Source organism: Gorilla gorilla, chromosome 9 (assembly GCF_029281585.2).
Source record: "Gorilla gorilla gorilla isolate KB3781 chromosome 9, NHGRI_mGorGor1-v2.1_pri, whole genome shotgun sequence".
NCBI classification, from domain to species: domain Eukaryota; kingdom Metazoa; phylum Chordata; class Mammalia; order Primates; family Hominidae; genus Gorilla; species Gorilla gorilla.
Genome location: NC_073233.2, coordinates 119,935,708 through 119,955,614, shown reverse-complemented (window position 1 = coordinate 119,955,614; position 19,907 = coordinate 119,935,708). Strand labels below are relative to the sequence as shown.

The 19,907-nt window shown below is 39.4% G+C and overlaps 1 protein-coding gene and 1 non-coding gene across 3 annotated transcripts in view; one reads left to right on the top strand and one right to left on the bottom strand.

Moving 5' to 3' along the window:
- Window positions 1-19,907, bottom strand: part of DLAT (dihydrolipoamide S-acetyltransferase) — a 39,776-nt gene that overhangs the window by 14,644 nt on the left and 5,225 nt on the right. For both annotated transcript variants that reach the window (XM_004052120.5, XM_055355507.1), the window contains exons 5-11: window positions 18,128-18,254; window positions 14,257-14,438; window positions 12,311-12,464; window positions 8,166-8,233; window positions 6,489-6,581; window positions 5,750-5,857; window positions 383-498 (exon numbers count right to left, since the gene is read on the bottom strand). In XM_004052120.5, the coding sequence (XP_004052168.4) occupies window positions 383-498; window positions 5,750-5,857; window positions 6,489-6,581; window positions 8,166-8,233; window positions 12,311-12,464; window positions 14,257-14,438; window positions 18,128-18,254 (848 nt within the window). The remainder of the gene's footprint in view (window positions 1-382; window positions 499-5,749; window positions 5,858-6,488; window positions 6,582-8,165; window positions 8,234-12,310; window positions 12,465-14,256; window positions 14,439-18,127; window positions 18,255-19,907) is intronic.
- On the top strand, window positions 19,053-19,155 carry LOC115936319 (U6 spliceosomal RNA). Its single transcript, XR_004071821.1, has one exon. It is a non-coding gene; the product is annotated as a U6 spliceosomal RNA (small nuclear RNA).

Below are 19,907 nucleotides of genomic sequence, written 5' to 3'. Positions count from 1 at the left end.
ATCCAGCAATATCGCAGGCTGGGCACAGTGGCTCACACCTGAAATCTCAGAACTTTGGGAGGCCGAGGCTGTAGAATTGCTTGAGCCCAAGAGTTCAAGACCAGCCTGGACAACAGAGCAAGACCCTATCTCTTTAAAAAATAAATCAACAACAACAACAACAACAAAAAAAACAAAAACAAGGTTGAAAATTGGAGCCAGTAAGAAAAAAAAGTAAAAAGCAGTAACTCATAAACATTTTTGTGTTGTTTTCAGTTGTTGGACCTATGTAAGTCATCTGCCTCTCTGTATTCCATTTCTCCTTATCCCCTCAACTCCACTCACACATTAAATAATACAAGAAAACTACCAATGGATATATATCTTCCCCAGTTATACTTACTGTCTTATAACTGTGTCCATCCAAGAAGAATTTGCTTCGGGAACTTTTAAACATGCCAAAGCTGAAGCTTTTATGATGAAGTCATTGACAGAAATTTTGCTTCTCCCTTCTAATATCTGGAAAGACAAGAAGAACTGTAGTTTCTTTTTTTAAAATTTTAATTTTAATTTTAAGTTTCAGGGTACATGTGCAGAATGTCCAGGTTTATTATACAGGTAAACATGTGCCATGGTGGTTTGTTGCACCTGTCAACCCATCACCCAGGTATTAGGCCTCACATGCATTAGCTATTTTTCCTAATGCTCTCCCTCCCCGGACAACTGTAGTTTCTAAATTCTCTCACCAAAGAGTAAAACTGTATAATCGTGTGAAAAGGAGGAGGAGAAAGAGAATATACAAATATCCTGAGGTGGAAAGAAAGAAATGAAACCAAACATTGGTTCTTTCATCTTTTTAAATGCAGACTCTTACAGCTGTTTCCTGCTAAGCACTGCTTTAGCATAATCCCATAAGTTACAGTATGTTATGTCATCATTTTCATTCATCTCAACAATAACAAAATTTGGTTCTTTGAAAAGATCAATCAAATGACAACCACATTGATAAATGTTTAGTTAGACTGACCAAGAAGAGGAGAGAAGACTAGAATTTCTAAAATTAGGAGTGAAATAGGGGACATTACTATCTACCTTACAGAAGTAAAAAGAATTATAGGGAATACTATGAACAACCATATAGACACAAGCTACCAAAACTGAACCAAGGAGAAACAAAAACTCTGAATAGACCTATAACTAACAAAGAGATTGAACTGGTAATTTAAAAACTACCCATGTAGAAAAGCTTAGACCCAAATGGCTTCATCAGTATTCTACCAAATATTAAAGAAGAATTAATATCAATTCCTCACAAATTCTTTCAAAGAAAAATCAAAGAAGAGCAAGAAACACTTCCCCACACATTCTATAAGGCCGGTATTAGCCTGATACCAAAACCAAAGACGACATTAGAAGAAAAAAAAAAAAAAGTACACACTAATCTCATGAATATAGATGTAAAAATCTTCAACAAAACGCTAGCAAATAAAATCCAGCAATATATAAAAAGGATCATTCACCATAATCAAATGTGATTTATCCCAAGAATGCAAATTTCCATTAACATCTGAAAATCCATTAATGTAATAATGTCCTAACAGAATACAGGACAAAAAACACATAACCATCTCAACAGACACAGAAAGAGCATTTGATAAAATTCAATACCCCTTTTCACGATCAAAACACTCTCACTAACTAGGAACAGGAGGGAACTTGCTCAACCTGATCTAGGGAAACCTCACAACTATTTAATGACCAAAGACTTATTCTCCCAAAGATCAAGAACAAGACAATATGTTCACTTCTGCTACACCTATTCAACATTGCCTAGAGGCGCCAGCCAGAGCAATTAGGCAAGAAAGGAAATAAAAGGCATACAGGTCAAAATGGAAAAAGTAAAATTATCTCTATTTGCAGATAACATTATCTTGTTTACAGAAAAACCTAAGAAATACACTAAAAAATTTTAAGAACTAATAAATGACTTCAGCAAGTTTGCAGGATACAAGGTCAATATAGATCCCATCTCAGCAGGTATATGAAAAAAAAGATCAATATAGAAAAATGAATTGTTATCTCAATTGATTGCTCAGAGTCCGTTATAAATCTAACTTCTTTTCTACTCTTCCCCCCTTCTCACTAGTATACCTGACTAGTCTTAAAAAAAAAAAATCAATCATACCTTTATATAGTAGCAATGAACAATCTGAAAATGAAATTCAGAAAACAATTCCACTTAGAGTAGTATCAAAAAGAATAAAATACCTAGAAATAAGTTTAACAAATGCAAATTTAGAGTGCAAAACTTACACTCTGAAAAACTATAAAAAAATTGTTGAAAGAGACTGAAGAACACCTAACTAAATACAGGGGCATCTACATGTTCATGGATGAAAAGACTATATTCTTCAGATGGCAACACTTGCCAAACTGATCAGCAGATACATCCAGTCAATCCTTATCAAAATGTCAACTGGCTTCAATGCAGAAATTTACAAGCTAATCCTAAAATTCACTTAGAATTGCAAGGGACTCAGACAAAACAATCCTGATTCTGGCTAACACGGTGAAACCCTATCTCTACTAAAAATACAAAAAATTAGCCGGGCATGGTGGCGGGCGCCTGTAGTCCCAGCTACTTGGGAGGCTGAGGCAGGAGAATGGCATGAACCCGGGAGGCGGAGCTAGCAGTGAGCCAAGATCGCGCCACTGCACTCTAGCCTGGGCGACAGAGCAAGACTCTGTCTTAAAAAAATAAAAAATAAAAAATAAAAAAATCTTGAGAAAAAAGAACAAAGATGACTCACGTTTCCTGATTTTACAACTTATTACAAAGCTAAAGTAATCAAGACTGTGGTACTGACATTAAGGGTATACAGAGATTAATGGAACGGAATTAAGAACCTGGAAATAGGCCAGGCATGGGGGCTCATGGCTGTAACTCCAGCACTTTGGGAGGCCAAGGTGGGTGGATCATTTGAGGTCAAGAGTTTGAGACCAGCCTGGCCAAGATGGTGAAATCCTGTCCCTACTAAAAATACAAAAATTAGCCATGCCTGGTGGCTCATACCTGTAATACCAGCTACTCGGGAGGCTGAGGGACGAGAACTGCTTGAACCTGGAAGGTGGAGGTTGCAGTAAGCCACTGCACCCCAGTCTGGGCAACAGAGTGAGACTCAGTCTCAAAAATTGGCACATGACAAGGATGCTCTCTCTCACCACTCCTATTCAACATAGTATTGGAAGTTCTGGTCAAGGCAATCAGGCAAGAGAAAGAAATAAAGAGTATTCAAATAGAAAAAGAGGAAGTCAAATTGTCTGTTTGTAGATGACATGATTGTATAGTTAGAAAACCCCATCATCTCAGTCCAAAATCTCCTTAAGCTGATAAGCAACTTCAGCGAAGTCTCAGGATACAAAATCAATGTGCAAAAATCACAAGCATTCCTACACGCCAATAACAGACAAACAGAGAGCCAAATTGTGAGTGAATTCCCATTCACAATTGCTACAAAGAGAATAGAATACCTAGGAATACAACTTACAAGGGATGTGAAGGACCTCTTCAAGGAGAACTACAAACCACTGCTCAAGAAAATAAGAGAGGACACAAAAACAAATGGAAAAACATTCCATGCTCATGCATAGGAAGAATCAATATCGTGAAAATGGACATACTGCCCAAAGTAATTTATAAATTCAATGCTATCTTCATCAAGCAACCAATTGACTTTCTTCACAGAATTAGAAAAAAATTACTTTAAATTTCATATGGAACCAAAAAAGGGCCCGTATAGCCAAGACAATCCTAAGCAAAAAGAACAAAGCTGGAGGCATCATGCTACCTGACTTCAAACTATACTATAAGGCTACAGTAACCAAAACAGCATGGTACTGGTACCAAAACAGATATATAGACCAATGGAACAGAAGAGAGGCCTCAGACATAATGCCACACATTTACAACCATCTGATTTTTGACAAACCTGACAACAACAAGCAATGGGGAAAGGATTCCCTATTTAATAAATGATGTTGGGAAAACTGGCTAGCCATATGTAGAAAACTGAAACTGGACTCCTTCCTTACACCTTATACAAAAAATAACGGAAGATGGATTAAAGACTTAAACGTAAGACCTAAAACCATAAAAACCCTAGAAGAAAACCTAGGCAATACCATTCAGGACATAGGCATGGGCAAAGACTTCATGACTAAAACACCAAAAGCAATGGCAACAAAAGCCAAAATAGACAAATGGGGTCGAAATAAACTAAAGAGCTTCTGCACAGCAAAAGAAACTATCATCAGAGTGAACAGGCAACCTACAGAATGGGAGAAAATTTTTGAAATCTATCCATCTAACAAAGGGCTAATATCCAGAATCTACAAGGAACTTAAATTTACAAGAAAAAAACAATGACCCCATCAAAAAGTGGGCAAAGGAGATGAACAGACACTTCTCAAAAGAAGACATTTATGTGGCCAACAAACATGAAAAAAAGCTCATCATCACTGGTCATTAAAGAAATGCAAATCAAAACCACAATGAGTTACCATCTCATGCCAGTTACAATGGCAATCATTAAAAAGTCAGGAAACAACAGATGCTGGAATGTGGAGAAATAGGAATGCTTTTAAACTGTTGGTAGGAGTGTAAATTAGTTCAACCCATTATGGAAGACAGTGTGGCGATTCCTCAAGGATCTAGAACCAGAAATACCATTTGACCCAGAAATCCCATTACTGGGTATAGACCCAAAGGATTATAAACCATTCTACTATAAAGACACATGCACACATATGTTTACTGCAGCACTGTTCCCAATAGCAAAGACTTGGAACCAAGCCAGATGCCCATCAATGATAGACTGGATAAAGAAAATGTGGCACATACACACCATGGAGTACTATACAACCATAAAAAAAGGATGAGTTTGTGTCCTTTGCAGGGACATGGATGAAGCTGGAAACCATCATTCTCAGCAAACTAACACAGGAACAGAAAACCAAACACCGCATGTTCTCACTTGTAAGTGGGAGTTGAACAATGAGAACACATGGACACAGGGAGGGAAACATCACACACCAGGACCTGTATGGGGGTGGGGGGCTAGGGGAGGGATAGCATTAGGAGAAATACCTAATGTAGATGATGGGTTGGTGGGTGCAGCAAACCACCATGGCACGTGTATACCTATGTAACAAACCTGCACGTTCTGCACATGTATCCCAGAACTTAAAGTATAATAAAACAAAACAAAACAAAAAATAACAAGATCTACAAAAAAAAAAAAAAAAAAAAATCTGGAAATAATATTCTCACATATATGATTAATTTTGACAAGGATACCAAGACAATTTGATGGGGAAAGATGGTGCTGGGATGAAAGAATAAATGTCCACATGCAAAACAATGGTTGGATTCCTATCTCATACCACCTATAAAAAATTAACTCAAAATAGAGCGAAGACCTGAATATAAGAACTAAAAGTATAAAACTGTTACAAGGAAACAAAAGTATAAATCTTCATGACCTTAGACTAGGTAATAGTTTCTTAGATATAATACCAAAAGCACAGAAGAAAAAAATTGATAAAAGTGGACATAACCAATATTTAAAATCTTGTGCTTCAAAGGACAAGATCAAGAAAGTAACCACCAACTGACATATTGTAACAAAATATATGGACAAAAATATAAATGTTTGGTGGGGAAAGACAAAATTTTTATAACTTAGAAAGTTGGAATTTTCAGAACTTTTACCTTATTAAGTTCTTTCCGTACCAACAAAACTTCTCCCATATTTACATCGATAGAAAGGTAATAATGAGGTATGGTTTGCTTTGATTGCATTAATCGCTGTGCAATAACCTGAAACCAAAGAGATTTAAAAAATCAATTATCTTGAGTTAAGACCTTAACTAATTCAGGGCTCTGTTTGTCTCTTCACCTTACTCTCTGCTAATACTTACCTCAAGCATTATTATAATTGAAAGATGGAGGACTCCGCCATAATATAACACCTCCTAGATTTTTTTTTTTTTTTTTGAGATGGAGTCTCGCTATGTTGCCCAGACTGGAGTGCGGTGGTGCGATCTCGGCTCACCACAACCTCCACTTCCCAAGTTCAAGCAATTCTCCTGCCTCAGCCTGCCGAGTACTTGGGACTACAGGCATGTGCCACCATGCCTGGCTAATTTTTATATCTTTAGTAGAGACGGGGTTTCATTATGTTGGCCAGGCTGGTCTCGAAGTCTGGACCTTGTGATCTGCCCGCTTTGGCCTCCCAAAGTGCTGGGATTACAGGCATGAGCCACTGCGCCTGGCCCTTCTAATAGGAACAAAGTGATTCAAGTATTCAGTTGGCCAAAACTTCCCTTAAAGTAATCATCTAATATTCCCAACTTAAAAAGCTTCTGTTAATGTGTTAAAAACTATGGAAGCAACTAAACAACTAAAGATGCCCCTAACAGCTGATTCCAGATGATGGTAATTCTCTCACCCGACGAATGTTGCTGATTGGGATATCTGTGAAGACACCTGTAGGAACTGGTGCCATTCCAGGACCTGTGGGAGGCACAACAGCTGCTGGAGCCTATGGGAGGAAAGAAAAAGCTCTTAGTAACTGTGACTCAATCTTAGTGTAAGTACCTGGGAAAGACTGCCAGTGACTATGCAGTTTTTTTTTTTTTTTGTCTTTTGAGACAGAGTCTTGCTCTGTCACCCAGGCTAGAATGCAGTGGCTCAATCATGGTTCACTGCAGCCTCAACCTCCTGGGCTCAAGCAATCCTCCCATCTCAGCCCCTAGAGTAGCTGGGACTACAGGTGCACGCCACCATGCCCAGCTAATTTTTTTGGATTTTTAGTAGAGATGGAAATTAGCCACGTTGCCCTGGCTGGTCTCAAGTGACCCACCCACCTTGGCTTCCCAAAGTGCTGGGGTTACAAGCATGAGCCACCATGTCCAGTCTAAAAACTAAGCTTTATAGAATACCTATTTCTGTCCCCAGTGAGCAAAAGAGACTTCTGCTTGTTTTAAGAGTTTTAATTTTTTTACTTAGAATTCTGAAATAATGTTTTAAGTGTCATTTTTCTTTGTATCAGAGTATGTTCAATGACCAGTTTATGTCAAAATAATTTTGTTTTTGCAAAATTATGTCAAGAAAAGCAATGGAAGCATTCTTAAGCTGCAAGGAATAATAAATAAATATAAACAAGCTAATCCATTATCCTAAACAATGTTAAGAAAAGGGGGTTGAGAGGCTGGGCACAATGGCTCACTTGAGGCCAGGAGTTCGTGACCAGGCTGGCCAACATGGCGAAACCCTGTCTCTACTAAACATACGAAAATTAGCCAGGTGTGATGGCATGCACCTGTAGTCCCAGCCACCTGGGAGGCTGGGGCACGAGAATCGCCTGAATCCAGGAGGCAGAGGTTGCAACGAGCCAAGATCGCGCCACTGCGCTCCAGCCTGGGCGACAGAGTGAGACTGTCTCAAAAACAAACAAACAAAAAAAACCAAACACCAAAAACAACTCATTCAACTGTACTTTAAAATATTCTGAAAAAGAAAAAAAGAACAAATCTTTTATTTCAAAGCAAAAACCGATTAACTAGCTCAAAACATAATGTGGAATACATGTCAATGTAGTATATCATCTTTGATCTTGTATATAAATGATAGCACACAAATATCTAAATACACTTGGCCCTCCATATCCATAAGTTCTGCATCACTGGATTCAACCAAAGGCAAATCAAAAATATTCCAGAAAAAAACAGATGGTTGCATGTGAACTGCACAAGTACAGAGTTTTTGTCCTTATTATTATTTCCTAAGCAATAAAATATAACAACTATTTACATAGCATTTACCTTGTATTTAATATTATAAGTAATCTAGAGATGATTTAAAGTATTTGAGAGGATGTGGGTAAGTTATATACAAATACTACACTATTTTATATAAGAGACTTAAGCATTTGCGAATTTTGGTATACAAGGGGGCTCCTGGAACCAAGTTCTCATGGGTACCGAGGGATGACTGTATTATTAAACCACTGAAATTAGAAGAAAACAATCTTGGTTGAGCTATTTCGTTCATAAATAATGTATGAAATGGTCTAACAGGCTGTAGAGACAAACTGCAAAAAAAGTAAGAGCTACACATAACTCACAGGAGCAACTTTACTAGGCACAAAAGAGTCGATATCCTTCTTGGTGATTCTACCATCTGGTCCTGTCCCTGTAAGAGACATAAATATCACATACGTGATGACATACCATTGGTTCCCCAAGGAGATCAACGCTGTGATCCTAAACTGCAAGCTCCTAAGGGTTTACTACCAAAAACATTCTGAAAGGTTCACAGCCTTAACCCTACCCCTTAAGGTGCTACCTACGAATACCAGCTTTTGTCAACTATTAATTTTAATCCACACAGAGTACCAGTGTGTGATCTGGAGTGGATCTTTTCTTTTTAACTACTGCAAATATTCCTTTATGTATTTCTCTTTTAGAGTTTTATCCAAGTTGTACTTAATTTTTTTCATCTTCCTTACTTTTAAATTGGGAAATGCTGGCATAAGGATAACGCCGAGCACAGTTTATATCTCCAAAAGGGAAATTAGCTGCCTTCTCCTGGTTAGCTCCAAAAAACCATTCCTGAGCCGTGAAACAGATCTCATTTGGGTTCTGGATTTATGTGACCATAAAGAATTCCTTTTATACAGAATTTACAGGTATAACAATAACTGTTTTGACAAATCAAGTCAATTTTTTCACCCCAAAATAGCATGAATAACTCTTTACTGCAATTATCTTATCTTTAGAATCATTCATTCCTTATGTGGTCTCTATGATTCATAGCTTTTTCACAGTAGCCAAGGCTTTAAACTGGCCCGTGTTAAAGGAAATGAAGGAAAAAGGTGCAATGCCACACATGAGGAAGGATCTTCAAAGTTCTCTCAGTAGGTTTAATTTTACTTATATTCAATTTCCTCCCTCCTCCCACCTACAGCCTCTTAGGTTTAATTTTGGACCCAAGTAGATAATCCTGACCTTTAATTCTACGGAGATTCAGAATTTAGTTATTATAGAATACCTTTTACACTGGCCCACTTCTAGGAAAAATTTGGTCAAATTGATTCATCTTCCCCCAAGGCAGACTTTAAAAAGGACTCTTGTTGTGTGTAGTTCTTCCCAATTCCTTTCCTTCATTACGAAAACTGAGTTGGCTAGGATTGTATTTATCCTCACTAGAAGCTCTAGAACAGAGGTGGTAGTACCCCTATCAGATTTCTCTCCTTTATAAAAGACAGAAACCATAACCTCCCCTTACAACCAAGGCTGATCTAGACACCACAGCCCCTCAAGAGGAGGAAATCCATAGTACCACCTGCCTTATGCTAAGCTTCAGCCACCCACAAGAATTTCCTGACTTAGGAGTTAGTTGAAACCTTGTAAACCCTTTTCCCTATCTCTCTTGGGCGGCACAACAGGCCATTATAAAGCAATATGGTATAAAGGGAAGAACACTGGACTATGGGTAAAAAAAAGTAGGGATCTTGTCAAACATAAACTAGATAAATGTTTCATCCATTTCCATAGAGCAACCAAAATGATCTTTTAAAAATATAATCATTTTATTTCACTTCCTTGCTTAAATTTCTCAATGGCTTCCTCAAGTACTTTAAATAAAATTCAAACTCTTTACCATAATCTATAAGGTCATTTATGTTCTCATCCCTGTTTTTTTCCAATCTCATCTCCTACTAGACCCTTTGCTCATTATGCTTCATTAACACTGGCCTTTTTTTTTTGAGATGGAGTCTTGCTCTGTCGCCCAGGCTGGAGTGCAGTGGCACTATCTCGGCTCACTGCAAGTTTGGCCTCCCAGGTTCACGCCATTCTCCTGCCTCAGCCTCCCGAGTAGCTGGGACCACAGGCGCCTGCCACCATGCCCAGCTAATTTTTTTGTATTTTTAGTAGAGACGAGGTTTCACCGTGTTAGCCAGGATGGTCTCCATCTCCTGACCTTGTGATCCACCTGCCTCGGCCTCCCAAAGTGCTGGGATTACAAGCGTGAGCCACTGCGCCTGGCCAACACTGGCCTCTTTTATATTCCTCAGACATGCTAAACTCTTTCCCATTTCAGACTGTGTACAGCTAGTCTCTCTATCCAAAATGATCTTTCCCCAGTTCTTCACATGGTTGGCTCAAGCTGCCTCCTTCTTATCTTTCAAAACAAATCAAATGTCACCTCATCAAAAAGATCTCCCAACCAACCTGTCTAAAAGTAGTCATGACTGCACATAGAACCATCCACCCTTTCACTCACTAGTATATCACTGAGTTTCTTTCTTTCTTAGCACTCAAATCATCTTATTTAATAACAAAAATATTGTTCTCATTATAACTAATACCTAGATATGCTTTCTCTGTACAGGCACTGGTTAACTTATTTAAACCTCACAACCATTAAACCTATTGTTTTTATATACAAAGAAACTGTGACACAAAAGGTCACACAGCTAGTATAAGGAGCTGAGGTTCATACCCAAGCATTCCAGCTACAGAGGTCACACTCTTAACTACTATGCTATACTCCCTTTCTGTTCATTTAATTCTTTATTGTTGGTCATATAAGCAACTGAAACTGAAATCTTATCCATCTGATGAACAAGTGTCTGACGTGTAGATAGCAGTTGATGATATTTATCACCTAACTCTGCCTACATAGTAAGAACAGTGGGATTTTCTTTCTTTCTTTCTTTCTTTTTTTTAACACTCCTCTCAGCTCATACCTAAGGGATTTTCCACTTATATCTTTCGTAAGGTAACGAGTATTGCTGAATATCTAATAAATGGTCCTTCTTTGCTTGTCTAAATTCTTTAGATATAATTATTAACCCAGTCCTTTCTCCCTTTAAAAGTTATTCCAACTTACACTGCTGTCCCTGATTCTAATCATATATACATATATGATAGCAATATACTACTGAAATGGCATTAAGATGGAAAAAAAAGAGTCTTCCAATATTACAAGAATCTCTGAGGTCCAAAAAATTTACAACATTCTACTCTTGTGTCTTGGGATTGGCTTGACTTCTAACTACAAGACAGCAAACTGCAGATAGGGGATAACCACCATTGAGTACCCATAACTAGACAATTGGGGAAATAAGCATATTTTTCTTTAGTAATTATGGATGGCAGAGCATCTAAACAGAAGGCAGGATAGGGTAGTGTGAAGAAACAGGCTTTAGAGTTAAACAAATCTAGAGTTACACTGCAACTTTACTATTTAACAGGAAGGAAGAACCCTGAAGAGTCTGAGAGTCTGTTTTCTTATCCAGAAAATAAGGAATGATAATTCTTACTTCAAGAAGTGTTGTGTACATTAAGTATGGTAAGTTAAATGACTGGCACACAGTACAAGCCATCAAACCAAGTTCCAAGAATAATAACTTCCCCCCTATTCCAAATAAGTACCTTAGTTATCCTACACTAAATTTTAGCTTAAGTTTAATTCAAAAAAACTTATTTAAGCGCCAGGCAGTAATATCAATATGAATGACAACTAACATGTATTGAGTACTTACACGCTACATACAGTTCTAAGCACTTCACCTGTTATAGCTCATTTAACTCTCACAATCTATACGATGTACAGTACCTCAGTTTTACAGATAGAAAAGTAATTGACATAAGGACATACAATCTAAGTAATTCACTGGAAAACACATTACATAGAAAATTATAAAGCCAGGATTAAATGCTAGGTGGTCTGATTCCAGGCCCCATGCTCTTATCACAAAGCTGTATTTTTTCTTTGGGGACAGACAGACAAGTAAGGCATTTTCCCTTGCCTTCAGGGAGCTCTAGTTCTGTTTTATATGAATTTTATTAAGTCATTCCAAATCACCCCAACTTCAAATTTTATTTTGCTTTGCTTATTGCTACAGTCAACCAAGCACTAACAGAGGTTTCTTATTACATAATCAAGTCCCATAACCAAATTTTGCTGAACAAGTACATATACTTTCACCAAACAAGCAGTTTCCATGAATAGAAGAGGAAAAAAAAAGGTATCTAAAGTATATAGGTAGATTCTAGGCAGAGTAAATAAAGCTCAGTAAAAGTTTCCCTACTCTGTGGTGGCAACAAAAGAACTATTTCTCCCTTCTGAAGGAATTATTAATGATTGTCCCTACTATCCCAATTATAAGTACGGCTATACATAGTTGTACTTGCAAGTCTTAAGGAGGAAATTCAACTAAATTTTAACTTTATAAAGTCCATTCTATAGAAACAGATTTACCTTTTACTTGTGTAAGATCAATCCCTTTCTCTACTGCCAACTTCTTTGCAAGAGGGCTAACAAACACCCTTCCCTTTGGTCCAGCAGGAGTAGCTGGGCAGGGTGCTGAAGGTGTAGGAGCTAAAGGCTGGGGAGTTGGAGGAACAGTGGCCACCTTTTGAAAAAAAATTACAAATTGTTTTAATTCACCACTTCAAAGACTGGTCTGAAAGATTAAAAGTTTACATCTTACTAATAAATTAAAAACTATTTTAATTAAATATTAATAACTTTCATTTTTCCAAAGATCATAATGTACTTTTCTCCAGCTTAACCAACATAATGTAGTAATATGAACAGCGAGAACAATATACTTCTATATCAAAGACAGAACAGTTACCTTATTCCATAACATGAAGAAGCACAGAATTGAATATTGCCAATCAGTGTATAGTATTCTACAGCCTTTCTTCACTTTAATCTCTTACCACTTCTTTATTCGCATTCTTTTACATCACCAACATGATTTTTATTTTTAATTATCCTAACTTCTTTCTTTTTTTTTTTCTTTTTTTTTTGAGACAGAGTCTTGCTCTGTCACCCAGGCTGGAGTGCAGTGGCGCAAACTTGGCTCACTGCAACCTCTGCCTCCTGGGTTCAAGCAATTCTCCTGCCTCAGCCTCCCAAGTAGCTGGGATTAAAGGCACGCACCACCACGCCCAGCTAATTTTTTGTATTTTCAGTAGAGATGGGGTTTCACCATGTTGGCCAGGCTGGTCTTGAACTCCTGACCTCAAGCAATCCACCTGCCTCAGCCTCCCAAAGTGCTGGGATTACTGGCATGAGCCACCACACCCAGCCAGCTAATTTCAAAATATAAAATTATGCTGTAAGGCCCCATGTTGAAAAGCATCTTAAGAAATACGGCCAGGTGCGGTGGCTCACACCTGTAATCCCAGCACTTTGGGAGGCCGAGGTGGGTGGATCACCTGAGGTCAGGAGTTCGTGACCAGCCTGGCCAACACGGTGAAACCCCTTCTCTACTAAAAATAAAAAAATTAGCCGAGCATGGTGGCTGGCACCTGTAATCCCAGCTACTCGGGAGGTCGAGGCAGGAGAATTGCTTGAACCCGGGAGGCATAGGCTGCAGTGAGCCAAGATCATGCCACTGCACGCCAGCCTGGGTGACGGAGCGAGACTCTGTCTCAACAACAACAACAACAAAAGAAATCCAACAACAATGCTACTTGCCAGCTTCCCACAAATGTACAGTAGTCAGAAATCAACTTTTCTCTTATAGAAATGTTTACCTAGTTTAAACTCACATGATTCTAGCATCTGTGAGAATCACTGAAGCTTCACTGTCAGTGTTATCTCTGGTTGGAGTTAATACAAGTTCAGGTTATAGTTATATAGTGTATAAAGTATTTGGTGATATAATAAATTCTAGGCAAAACAAGTCATGTCAAGGTTCCACTGTATCACAAATATATGCTTGACCTACTAAGTCAATAACAAGAGGATTTCAAGTGACAGAGATTATTCAGTATATTTAATAAAAAATGGGCAATGAAGTGAGCTATGACTGCACCACTGCACTCCAGCCTCAGTGACAGGGTGAGACCTTGTCTCTTAAAAAAAAAAAAAAAGGGTGGGGCAATGAAGCCTTACTTTCCACAAGCATGGTATCTATATCTAAAGCAGAAAGAGAACATGTCACTCAGCTTTGTTCTCAGCAGGACTCTAGATAGCAGGAAGAAAAAAGCTACAAGGCCCAAACTATCAACCATTAGGTGAACAGTGCAGTACAACAAACACTATAGGTCTCCACAAATGTTAATAAACTATCTCCCTCCTCAGTCATAGAATCTTGGAGGTGGAAGGAACCTAGGATATCATCTAATCAAAACTCCTTAATTTAGAGATGAACAAGGCAAGTGTTTCCTGAATTCTAGAAGCATACCTACCGGGGTAGGTGGTGGCGCTTGTGGTTTTAAATCTGTTACTTCAGTTGGCCTATAGTCAGCAAATGCTGATATATCTGCCTCTTTTTCTACAATGATACAGAGTGGGGTTCCTAGAGGGACATCTCTTGTGCCTTCAGGGACCAGGATTTTTGCCAGATAACCTTCTTCCTGTACTTCAAAACCTTAAATAGAAAGAAAAAACATTATGGGACTTAAGAGATTCCACTATCCCTCCAAACTCACAGCACAGTTTTAAGTAAAGTGATTTTTCTCATTCAAGCTAGCTACGTAGCCTTTTTTGCAACCTATTTAACCTTCTGTGTCTTGGTTTCTTTATCTACAATATGGGGATAATAATAGTACCAATCTCACTGGATTGGTACTGGGATGTTATACATTTAAACAGACTAATATTTTTCAAGTTCTTAGAAATAATACGACCTGGTACAAAGTAAATGCCAAATAAAAATCTGTTCAATAAAACTATGAAAGATTACAGACAGTGGTTAGTTCTCAAAGTTATTAAAAAATCGCCAAGGACAGTCCCCATGCAGACTCACAGGACTCTAAGATGGTGTCAGCTATGCTGCTAAAGATAAGAACCACATACATGCCTAATTAAGGGAGCTACCAACCTAGATACTAATGTTGGATTTCAGCCCTAAAAGCATCTTTGGAACTTTTCAAAGAGGTTATACTTGATATTATACCAAATATTTCAATGTAAAGAATTACAGCTTTACTGGGATTTCTATGGTGTCGACAACTTATATTTTATTCAACTACTGCCTTCCTTGCAAAGAACTCAAACATTTAGGATTGCAAAAGTAAAACTAAAAGAAGCCATTGGCTTTCTGTACTGTTGTGCCTCTCCTTGATAAACACATCTTTGATGAATCCTTTCATTTCCCAACTGAGAATACCCAATAAAAAATATGTTTAGGCCGGGCGCGGCGGCTCACGCCTGTAATCCCAGCACTTTGGGAGACCAAGGCAGGTGGACCACCTGAGGTTGGGAGTTCGAGACCAGCCTGACCAACGTGGAGAAACCCCGTCTCTACTAAAAATACAAAATTAGCCAGGCATGGTGGCACATGCCTGTAATCCCAGCTACTCAAGAGGCTGAGGCAAGAAAATCACTTGAACCCAGGAGGTGGAGGTTGTGGTGAGCCGAGATCGTGCCATTGCACTCCAGCCTGGGCAACAAGAGCGAAACTCCGTCTCAAAAAATTAAAAAAAAAAAAAAAAAAAATTATATATATATATATATACACACACACACATATATATATATGTTTAAGGCTATATATATGTTTAAGGCTGGGCACGGTGGCTCACGCCTGTTATCCCAGCACTTTGGGAGGCCGAGGTAGGTGGATTACCTGAGGTCAGGAGTTCAAGACCAGCCTGGCCAACATGGTGAAACCCCCATCTCTACTAAAAATACAAAAAATTAGCCAGGCATGGTGGCAGGCGCCTGTAATCCCAGCTACTTGGGCAGCTGAGGCAGGAGAATTGCTTGAACCCGGGAGGTGGAAATTGCAGTGAGCCAAGATCATGCCATTGCACTCCAGCCTGGGCGACGAAGCAAGACTCTGTCTCAAACAAAAACAAAAACAAAAACAAAAACAAAAAGGCTGGGTGCGGTGGTGGCTCACGCCTGTAATCCCAGCACTTTGGGAGGCCAAGGCAGGCAGATCACGAGGTGAGGAGTTCAAGACCAGCCTGGCCAACATAGTGAAACCACATTTCTACTAAAAATACAAAAGTTAGCCGGGCGTAGTGGCATGCACCTGTAGTCCCAGCTACTCAGGAGGCTCAGGCAGGAGAATCGCTTGAACCCGGGAGGCAGAGGTTGTGATGGGCCGAGATCACGCCACCGCGCTCCAGCCTGGACAACAGAGCCAGACTCTGTCTCAAAAAAAAAAAAAAAGTGTTTAAAATGAAAAGGCTCCTGGGCCACAATAGACTTCAAAGTTCAACCAAGGTAACACTTCTCTAGTGACTAGTCTCTATAGTGACACTGGTATTCAAGTTAAATGGTGAAGCAGAACTACTGTTTCCAAAGTTTCTGTGTTTTTAAGAAACAGAATCCTTTCTTCAAATCAAATTTATGGGGAAGCACAAAATACAAAAAGATAGAAAAGAACTGCTCTGCTGGAAGTAAGGCAGGGAGGCAGGGCTGTAAGGTCCTGCTCTTTAATTCCCCCTTTGCCTCAAGGTGCCTTAAAGGAATGATGGGATTTGAAGAACACAATCTGAAAACAACCAAGGCAGAGGATGCCCAGTACCGCCCATTACATCTTTGGGAAAGGCTTCCCTTTGGTGGTGATTATGAAGCAGAGAGGCCGGGTGCGGTGGCTTATGCCTGTAATCCCAGCACTTTGGGAGGCCGAGGCAGGCAGATCACCTGAGGTTAAAGAGCTTGAGACCAACCTGGCCAACATGGTGAAACTCCGTCTCTACTAAAAATGCAAAAAATTAGCCAGGCGTGGTGGTGCGTGCCTGTAGTCCCAGCTACTCGGGAGGCTGAGGCAGGAGAATTGCTTGAACCCAGGAGGCGGAGGCTGCAGTAAGCCGAGATCGCACCACTGTACTAAGCCTGGGTGACAGAGCAAAACTGTCTCAAAAAAAAAAAAAAGGGGTGCAGAGAGAAGAAATTCATAATACTACAAATCGCCGTGGCTCACGCCTGTAATCCCAACACTTTGGGAGGCCAAGACAGGTGGATCACGAGGTCAGGAGATCGAGGCCATCCTGGCTAACACAGTGAAACCCCATCTCTTAAAAATACAAAAAATTAGCCAGGCGTGGCGCCCGCCACGCTACTCGGGAGGCTGAGGCAGGAGAATGGCGTGAACCCAGGAGGTGGAGCTTGCAGTGATCCGAGACTGCGCCACTGCACTCCAGCCTGGGCAACACAGCGAGACTCCGTCTCAAAATAAATAAATAAATAAATAATAATAAATATATGCTTGTCTATATGGGTTTTTTTAGCCTAAAAATGAAGTAAGGAGGAGATATGTGGACATATGACATACCTGAACATATATATATTACACACATACATTCTATCAGTCATTCTCAAACTATGAAAACAATCTTAACCCTGGTTTCAGTTTTCCCTCAAAGTCATCTTAAATTCTTTGCTATTATCCTGCCATGGAAGTAATTTTCTCCTGTTTCTTCTTGACTTCCTTTGCCTAGTATAGACAGCAGCAATTCTGATATAGCTTCTCAGTAACATAATAAGGCCAAGAAGCAAACTTGGGCCTAAAAATAATCTGTGAATTGACAGATTGATTGCCTTTGATTCAGTGAGCACAGGATGGAACTGACAAATCTGACTACGCATTATTTTTGTTATAAATTATGCTGGGCCAGGAACAGGGGCTCACGCTTGGAGTCCAAGCACTTTGGGAGGCCAAGGCAGGAGGATCGCTTGAGCCAGGAGTTCAAAACCAGCCTGGGCAACAAAGTGAGACCCCATCTCTACAAAAAATTTAAAAAATCAGCTAGGTGTGGTGGTTCAGGCCTGTAGTCCTACCTACTTGTGAGGCTAAAGCAGGAGGATCATTTGGGCATGAGCCCAGGAGTTTGAGGCTACAATGAGCTATGATCTTGCCACCGCACTCCAGCCTGGGCAACAGATTAAGACCCTGTCTGAAAAATAAGCAAATAAACAAATAAATAAATAAAAACTAAAGAATAAATATAACTAAATAAAAATAAAATATTCTGTCCCAGAAAATGAATCCTAAGAATTATAAAGTTTTCATATTATCACTCACTCATTATAGGAAAGAATGGCAATCCTCTTCCTCATTGGGAAACTCAGTGCCTCAACCATTAAGAGCTGAAGAAATCTCACCTATAGTGGCTTTGTCAGTTTCTATCTCTGCCAATAAGTCTCCTTCACTTAGCTTCTCACCCACTTTTTTTTCCCATCTCTGAACTGTGCCCATGGTCATGGTGGGAGAGAGGGCAGGAAGAAGTACCTGTAGAAACAAACACATATTATTGCTTAATACCAGGAAGACTTCTACATAATAAGAGTCTGGCAGACTTATATAGTTTCATAGAATGATGGTGACTATGATAATCCAAATACTCATCACAGCAAAAGCTTCGCACCTCAATAGCTTCCCACCAAGTAAATCATCTTCAAATCTCATACTCTGACCCATACTCTTATACTCTCACCCACACTCTAACACACACTCCAAGTTAAATGCAACAAGCACATGGGAAAGATTTCTTTCAGACAGTCAAAATTAATTTCTCAATATCTAAGTATGGAGCATCTTTTCATCTATTTTTATTTTTATTTTGAGACAGAGTCTTGCTCTGTCCCCCAGGATGGAGAGCAATGGCGCAATCTCGGCTCACTGCAACCTCCACCTCCTGGTTTCAAGTGATTCTCCTGCCTCAGCCTCCCGAGTAGCTGGATTACAGGCAGGCGCCACCATGCCCACTAATTTTTGTATTTTTGTAGAGATGGGGTTTTACCATGTTGGCCAGGCTGGTCTCTGAACGCCCGTCCTCAAGTAATCTGCCCGCCCTGGCCTCCCAAAGTGCTGGGATTACAGGCGTGAGCCACCGCGCCCAGACTTCATTTTTTTTTAACCAAGAAGTTTTTCATTTTCACAAAATGACCTTGGTCCAAACCATTCTGTTAAAATTTTACTGCGCTCTGTACCTAGCATCTACCTATTTTTTACCCACAGGAAACTGCATTTGTCCCAACCTTACCAGATATCTTTCCAAGATAAAAACGTAATATTAAGAACTGTTCTGTGCTCACTTCAGCAACACATATACTAAAATTGGAACGATATAGAGAAGATTAGCATGGCCCCTGCGCAAGGACAACAAATTCATGAAGCATTCCATGTTAAAAAAAAAAAAAACCATTATTTGGTGACAATAGTTAATAACAATGTATTGTATTCTTGTAAATTCCTGACAGTAGATTTTTAAATGGCCTAAAAGATAAGTCTATAAAGTAATGCATATGTAAATTAGCTCAATCTAGCCATTCCACAATATATACATATTTCAAAACAACTCGTTGTATATAATATATGTACACAGAATTCTTACACAGAATTTTATTTGATAATTTTTTTTTTTTGAGACGGAGTCTTACTCTGTTGCCCAGCCTGGAGTGCAGTGGCGTGATGATCATTCAAAAAAATAAAACAGGAGGCCAGGCACAGCTGTTCACATCTGTAATCCCAGCACTTTGGGAGGCCAAGGATCACTTGGGAGGGGCGGATCACTTGAGGCCATCATGGCGAAACCCCCTCCTCTGCTAAAAATACCAAAATTAGCTGGGCATGGTGACACCCGCCTATAGTCCCAGCTACTCAGGAGGCTGAGGCATGAGAATCACAGAGGTTGCAGTGAGCCAAGATCGTGCCACTACACTCCAGCCATGGTGACAGAGCAAGACTGTCTCAAAAAAAAAACAAAAAAACAAAAAAAAAAACCGGAAAGACCAGTATGGTGGCTCATGCCTATAATCTCAGCATTTTGGCAGGCTGATGCAGGAGGATCACTTGAGCCCAAGAGTTCACGACCAGCCTGAGCAACATGATGTAACCTCATCTCTTAAAAAAAAAAAAAAAAAAAAAAAAAACCATTAGCTG